We start from the raw sequence: 8,162 nt of genomic DNA on the forward strand, positions 1-8,162 counted from the left end.
GCCTGTGAGGTGCACCGGGTCAGTCGGAGTGACAGATCCGTCGCGCGATCCTCCCCCAGCGACAAGGCTAGCTCAGTCAGGAGCTTTGCCTGGTAGCGCTGCAGTGGCGCCGCCGTATTGATCGTGCCTTTTCTGCCAGCTGAGCCTGGTGCCTGGCCACCCGCGTAGGCAGGAGAGGCTTCTGGCCGAGGCGCATCGTGGGGGAGGCGGGCGAGAGGTAGCCCGCTACTGCATCCTCCACCTTAGGGAAGGAGAGGTAGCCGCTCTCACTAGCCCTGTGAAGTTGCATGTAGGGCGCGAACCCCGGCACCGGGGCACGGCCCGAGTATGGGGTCGCCTGCAGTTCCTCGTGCAAGGCAGTCGGGGTAGTGTCTGGACATCTTTATTCTGAAAGTAGAAGAAAGTATTAATACACAAGCACACTATTAGCAAGCTAGCAGGCTAGTCAGAAACTTAGCCAGCTAGGCAGCTAGGATAGCGGCTACTACTTCCAAAATTAAGTTGAGTCAACGAATTTTGCAGCGCCCTGAGCTAGTGAGGGTTAAAGAACCCGAATAACTCACCAACCCGTAGAGAGCAAAAGCACACAAAACTCTTTGACTTAGCGTAGAGGATGTACTCGGAGCTGGCACTTCGTCTTGCAAATTGTTTCAAAGAGGGTGATCTGTGGTGCACGATTCAAGATATAGACTCCTGAGGGGGCGGGCTCAGGAGTGTGCGCGGACAGATCTGGCGGCCTTTCAGGCGTGAATGGATAAATGCTTCGATTTAGGCCCATGACTAGTGTCATGTACCATACTGTTATATCGCAGTGAACGGCGATAAGGAACTTGCTGTAGTTGCACAGAGTTTTGCTGGTGGTGATCATTGACTGAGACAGGGATGCATGCATTTTGGAAGAAGTGGTGATTTAATTAATTTTGTATCAAAGCAATGCAAATCTCCAGTTTAGTTCACATAGTCTACTGATATGGTGAAAGTGTTTTGAAAGTAACTGAAAATGAAAGATTCTTGGTCTGTGTGCAGTCCATATGGACTTAGGTAGTAAGGCATAAAGACATACATTAGAGGGTCAGGGCTTTTAGATACTAAGGGCAACTACAACTTCATCCAGCTGGGATGTAAATATCTTTGAATAAAACTATAATGTTCATGTTATTTTATTTGAGGTGCTAGTTGAAGCTGGTGTTTGTATTGAGGGGAATATTTAATGTAACAGTAAAGCTATTGAAATCTTCTATTACTACAATATTAACCAATCAAACAGTTTGCCTGAGTTTTTGACAACCATTCTCACACCATATGTTTTTGTGTGTCATATGGCAAATGCATTTCAACATCAAACTGCATCCATTTTGTGTATATCACTCAATGACCTGTTTTAAAACTCTAAGTTGAAGAAATGGCGTTTAAGTAAAGAGGATAAAGTGCCAGTGCTTAGACTGTAGACTATGATAACTACAGTGTCAGCCAGAAGCATGCATTCACAGGTGACTAGAAGAGTTAATTAGCGCCCCCTGTGGGGAGGAAAAGCATAGACATAAAGAGAGTGGACATTTTAACCAGGTAGTGTAGTAGAACAAAGACATGAAAGCAATGTAACCCAGTACAAACAGCCACATATGTTTTAACCCCCAGAACTCCTTCTTCATAAGCTGCTGTCAACCTTGGGCCTGGGGGATCTTCATGGAGGGAAGCTCACACTCAGCTCAGTCCTGGAGATCAATAGTAACACAGTGTCTGACAAACCAGCACAAAGTCTGGAGCAGCTACCATGGACATTCTTAAGGAAACTGATGATGGCCAATTTAACCCTTGTATGGTATTCGGGTCTGTGGGACCCGTTTTCATTTTTTATCCTAACAAAAATAATATGATTAATTATTTTTTCAGACTCATTGGCTTTGGCTCATTTTCTGCAAAGAACATATATCAGACCAAATTTTCATTGACCGCACACCAGATTTATCTGAGGATGGACTCACCACAGAATTTGAGAAAATGTGGGAAGGAATCATGTCTGAGCTATCGGCAGTAAATGTCAGATTCTTGTCTGCAAAACTAATGTGTATCAGTGACCAGTGCAGTGACACTTCAGACCTTTGTATAAGTATATATATAGAGAGAGTTTAGAAAATGGTCTTAATATGTTTTTTGCTCGGGGTCAGGTTTTTATTGTTTGTTTATTTTATTCATTATCATTAGCTTTTACCAAATCTCTCTCAGCACACAGAGTCGCTTCAACTTTACCCTTTTAAAACAGCCGCTTGATGAAGACTCATTTCAGAAGTACAGTGATTTTACAGGATCACATGGAACATTCATGAAAAACTGGATGAAGCAACAAATCATTGAGGAAATGTCATCAGCTGGACAGATGGCAGGCCTGGAGAAAAAACTCCTTTCTGAGATTGTCCAAAGAATAATTCAGACAATCAACAGCTGTTCAAAAACTGTAGGCATAGAGGCATTCATATAAGAATTCTGCACTGGTCTAAGAAGTCAGCTGGTCATTCCAAGAGATGCTTATTCTCAGCGATGCTAAGGCAGACCAGTTTGCCAAAAACCTCATAGAGTTTATCAAGAAAATGGAAGCGCTTTTAGCTCAGGGGTATGCCAACAAAACAGACATCTCTGAAATAATTACATACCTACCCTCTAAACCCCATGAGCTGCTTTTCTCTAGACTGGGGAACAGTGTCTCCTGTGAAGCAGGAGGTCAGGACCACAGGTCAGGGTGCTGATGAAGTTCAACGATGAGTTTGCAGAAGCTTATAGTGCCCTACCTGCAGATATCCCAGATGCCTGGAAAACACTTACAGCAGAAGATGCACTGAGAAGCCTGAGAGAGTCATTTAACATGCAGTAATGCAAACTTTATGGGGGAGTAACAGCCTTATATGGTGTTAGCAGACGTGACGTGTGAATCAGGCCAGAAGGGAACCATCAAATATGGCATCAGTGATGGGGGAACATGGAGAATGTGCTCAAGATCAATCAAGTCTGATGTTGGGGATATTATTCAATATGATCGTTAAATCAAACAACATGTCTAAATGAGTTAAAACGTCATCAGTATAAGATTATGTGTTTTAAATTCACCAAACTGGGGATGAACATGGTGAAGTTTGCGACGTTAACCACAGCAAAGGGTTATTATTATTAAAGGAAATTATTCGTCAAATCCAAAATGATGTCTCAGTTTAGAAAATGGTCTTAATACTTTTTTGCTAGGGAACATATTTAATTACTATTTGTTTATTTTATTCATTATCATAAGCTTTTACCAAATCTGTTTCGGGACCCTTTAGGTTGAATGACCAACTTGATTATTCTGGTCTTTATTGTCTTTAAGATGTTGAATAATGAAATGTGTTTCCCTTCAGTACTCTTGGGGGATTTTGAGAAAATTGTTGATTTTGTTCAGTTGATGGCAGTTAGTAGTTCAGTACCACACACTGCACATACATACACAAACACACTGCAGTTAGTAGTTCAGTACCTGATTCTTTTCTTTTCTGTTCAAGTGGTTTCATCATGAAGTGGATAAATCACCTTTTAGACATTTTCACATACAGGTTAGAAATTGTCTTAATTTATATCATTTCTGATATAACCACATCAATGGCCTTCAATCAACCCAGTTTAATTCATGTTGTGTAATTGACACCAAGTATGCATATTACCTTCAAAGATACTAATGTGTTTCTTTATTTATTGTGTTTGGGGCTTACTATGGGATGGCAGTTTAACCATATGATGTTAGGATGTGTGTTTCTAGCTAGCGGAATGAGAGGTTATTCAGACAGAACTCTTTGCTCTTTAAACTCTCCAGCTTTCTATTCCACTCCAGTCATATTACAAAGCTGATTAATCTGCAGTGGTATGTGATTTAATTACCCAGTTAACAAGCGTGTTCACTGACATGTATTCAATAAATGGCACAACAATCATATTTGTGTGATGACTATTTTTCTTAGCTTTGTTTTGAATAGACAACATATGTGTGTGTTTCTCTCTTACACAAATAATAGCTGGCTGTTGATTGTTCATGGCTAATGTAACATTAATCAGATTTCAGGACAAGGACTACAACTACAAGGACTGAAATAGTGTGTAACACATTTGTAGTCGAGGATGTAATGTTTTGCGTGAGCAGGGCTTTGAAGATGATTTAATGTGTGTGTGTGTGTGTGTGTGTGTGTGTGTGTGTGTGTGTGTGTGTGTGTGTGTATCTATATGATGCAAACATTATAACACACAACACTGTTTTAACACACAACACACAGGAGTATACTATGGCCGCTAGATTAGTTCTGTAATTCTCAAATACGTGTCAGACTACTCATGAATGCATTTTGTGATTTACATATAAATGACTTACTCCATAAATACACACACACAAATTTCATTGCACACCAATGACAACATCCACATGTAAAACTTTGAAGGTTTTCTGATACACACAAATATTTCTCATTTTAAATACAACATTTAACAGAAATTTACAAAAATGAGTATTGAGATGCATTTGCTATTTACAGACAAACCTTCATTGACACACTGCTTATCATTGTGAACTACACAGCATATATGTGTGTGTGTGTGTGAAGGACACACTGCTTATCATCATCACTATGTGTTTAGGAGGAATAAAACACACAAGTCCAACAAAATAAAGTTTAAGGGTTCTTTATCTGATAAAAAGGATTTAATTTCAGTAGCTTCCAATTTGCTTCAGTACTAAAATAAAATAACAGCTAAATCATCACATGTACACAGGCCCCCAAAAGCTTCTCCCAAAACTGTGGCCAGAACTGTGTGTGCGAGTGAGTGTGTGTGTGTGTGGGGGGTGTGTGTGTAGATCTCTAGATCAGTTGGATCAGTGGTGTGTGTGTGTGTGTGTGTGTGGATCTCTAGATGAGTTGGATGGTGTTGTGTGTAGATCTCTAGATGAGTTGGATGGTGTTGTGTGTGTGTGTGTAGATCTCTAGATGAGTTGAATGGTGTTGTGTGTGTGTGTGTGTAGATCTCTAGATGAGTTGGATGGTGTTGTGTATGTGTGTGAGACTGTGTGTGGATCTCTAGATGAGTTGGATGGTGTTGTGTGTGTGTGTAGATCTCTAGATGAGTTGGATGGTGTTGTGTGTGTGTGTGTGTGTGTGTAGATCTCTAGATGAGTTGGATGGTGTTGTGTGTGAGTGTGTAGATCTCTAGATCAGTTGGATGGTGTTGTGTGTGTGTGTGTGTGTGTGTGAGAGTGTGTGTGGATCTCTAGATGAGTTGGATGGTGGTGTGTGTGTAGATCTCTAGATGAGTTGGATGGTGTTGTGTGTGTGTGTGTGTGTATGGATCTCTAGATGAGTTGGATGGTGGTGTGTGTGTAGATCTCTAGATGAGCTGGATGGTGTTTAGTCTCTGGCCCCTGGTGTGGGGGGGTGATGGTGGTGGGGGTGGCATCATGTAGCGGACTCTCTTCCAGATGCGTGAGGTGGGGGAGTTTGCTCCTCGCGCTCCCAACTCCCACCTGATGGGGGCGCTCTTCCTCAGCAGCAGCTGCAGGCCAGGGGGGGGCTGTGTGTGTGAGAGACTTTCTGACTGTGTGTGCGTTTGCCAGTGTGTGTGTGTGTCCAGGTGTGTGAGATTCTGTGAATGTGTGTGTGTGTCCAGGTGTGTGTGTGTGAGTTTCTGTAATTGTGTGTGTGTGTCCAGGTGTGTGAGATTATCTGATTGTGTGTGTGTGCGCAGTTGAGTGTGTGTGAGATTTTGTGACTGTGTGTGTGTGTGCCCATCCCCCACCTGCACCACGATGACACTGATGGTTTCCTGTACCAGAGCACTGTGAACCCCCATCTGCCAATCAAATTCCTCCAGGGGTGGGGCCACCCCCTTACCCCCACACGACCCCACTGCTGTCATGACAACCAGCAGTCGCCGGCTGAGGCGCATGCACCGTTCCACCTGCTCTGCCTGGTCTGGTGATGTCACAGAGAGGGGCGGAGACAGAGAAAGACAAGCCAACCAATCATACATTAGGAAGAGGTCAAATGCAGCCGCTTTAAAGTTTGCCTTGTTAAGCCCAGTGTACAGGTCAGGCACCAAAACATTTCTGTGGTAAATCTAGGCCTTTTGTGTAGCTTTTGCCTGCCTTGAACGAGCCCGCCAGCATTACTTAGCCACCTAGCTCCATCAAGACAGGCAAAAGATACAACAACAGAGCAGGCAATTCAGTCAGCGTTTATCAAACTGAAATATCACCGCCTCGTTACCTACAGAGATGCTAAACACTTTGTTAGCTTGATAGCCGTAGCTGTTGGAAGAATGCACATTGTACTTCTCATCATCTAACACATGACATGGTCTGTACCCCTCACCCCCCTTCCAGACAAATTTATTTGGTTTATGTCATTCTTGCCAAGTGACTTTTATCACCTGATGTTAGACATATATATTAGATATTAGACTGGGATAGGGATTAGACTAGATCATGTTGGACTAAAGTTAAAGCTGACTAGACACACACACACACACACACACAAACGCATGATCACACACACACACACACACACACACACACATGACGCGCACACACACACACACACACACACACACACACACACACACACACACACAGACACGCTCACCTTCCCCAGGTAGGTCGTCTCTGCCGTGGATGAAGAGTTTGTATCCACACTGATCTTCCAGAACCGCAGGCAGAGTGAAGCTGAGAAACACTGAGAGAGCGTTCTCACACACACACTCTCGCGGATACACCACATAAGCGTCATACACCTTACCGTCTGAAACACACACACACACACACACACACACACGTTAGAGCGTCCTCACACACACACTCCCGTGGATACACCACATAAGCGTCATACACCTTACCATCTGAAACACACACACACACACACACATCAGAGCGTCCTCACACACACACTCCCGCGGATACACCACATAAGCGTCATACACCTTACCATCTGAAACTCACACACACACACACACGTTAGAGCGTCCTCACACACACTCTCCCGTGGATACACCACATAAGCGTCATATACCTTACCATCTGAAACACACACACACACGTTAGAGCATCCTCACACACACACTCCCGCGGATACACCACATAAGCGTCATACACCTTACCGTCTGAAACACACACACACACACACACACTTTAAAGCCTCCTCACACACACACTCCCGTGGATACACCACATAAGCGTCGTACACCTTACCGTCTGAAACACACACACACACACACACACACACACACACACACACACACACACACACACACACGTTAGAGCATCCTCACACACACACTCCCGCGGATACACCACATAAGCGTCTTACACCTTACCATCTGAAACTCACACACACACACGAACACACACACACACCTTAGAGCGACCTCACACACACACTCTCTCATCTCATCTCTCACACATCACTGCTTACTAGGCGTACTTATTGTCGCATGAGTCCGTTTAACAAATTCAATGATTACACATTATTGATCCACTGATGAGGTGAAACATGACAAACTATTGATTAGACAGATTTAGCACAGCTCCATTATGTTAATAGACACATTTAATAGACTTTTGTCATGATAATTCATGACGTGATCTCAAAGGCTCTAGGTGAGTTGGCGTGGAATGACCCCTTACCATCTCAAACACACACACACACACACAAAGAGTTTTACCTTCAATCCTTCGAGCACGTCGGAAGAGAAGAGCCACATCGATAGCAAACCACTTCACTGCCATGGCAACCAAGAGGAGGAACAGCAGCACACACACACACACCAGGACCACAGACGGGAGGGACTCTGATAGACAGACATATGAGAGTGTGTGTGGGTGTGTGTGTGAGCATATAAAACATGAACATACACACACACACACACACACACACACACACATAAACACACACACACACAGTCTTACCCTCTACTTTAAGTGTGATGATGACAGAGTTCCATTCCACCAGGTTGTCGGCCAAACATCTGAAGTGTGTCTGAAGGTCCTGATGAGACACTCTACTGATGATCAGCACAGCCTGATACACTCGCTCACTGCCCTTGTCCTCCCTACACACACACACACACACACACACACACACACACACACTCACTCTACTGATGAT

At 43.6% G+C, this 8,162-nt stretch overlaps 1 protein-coding gene across 1 annotated transcript in view; it reads right to left on the reverse strand.

Moving 5' to 3' along the window:
- Positions 1-5,362: 5,362 nt before the first annotated feature.
- Positions 5,363-8,162, reverse strand: part of LOC122128985 (interleukin-1 receptor type 1-like) — a 3,855-nt gene continuing 1,055 nt past the window's right edge. Inside the window, exons 3-7 of the mRNA XM_042704030.1 lie at positions 7,964-8,106; positions 7,694-7,845; positions 6,645-6,822; positions 5,725-5,975; positions 5,363-5,610 (exon numbers count right to left, since the gene is read on the reverse strand). Coding sequence (XP_042559964.1) covers positions 5,392-5,610; positions 5,725-5,975; positions 6,645-6,822; positions 7,694-7,845; positions 7,964-8,106 — 943 coding nt within the window. The 3' untranslated portion in view covers positions 5,363-5,391. The remainder of the gene's footprint in view (positions 5,611-5,724; positions 5,976-6,644; positions 6,823-7,693; positions 7,846-7,963; positions 8,107-8,162) is intronic.

The sequence above is a fragment of the Clupea harengus genome, unplaced genomic scaffold (assembly GCF_900700415.2).
Source record: "Clupea harengus unplaced genomic scaffold, Ch_v2.0.2, whole genome shotgun sequence".
Lineage (NCBI taxonomy): Eukaryota > Metazoa > Chordata > Actinopteri > Clupeiformes > Clupeidae > Clupea > Clupea harengus.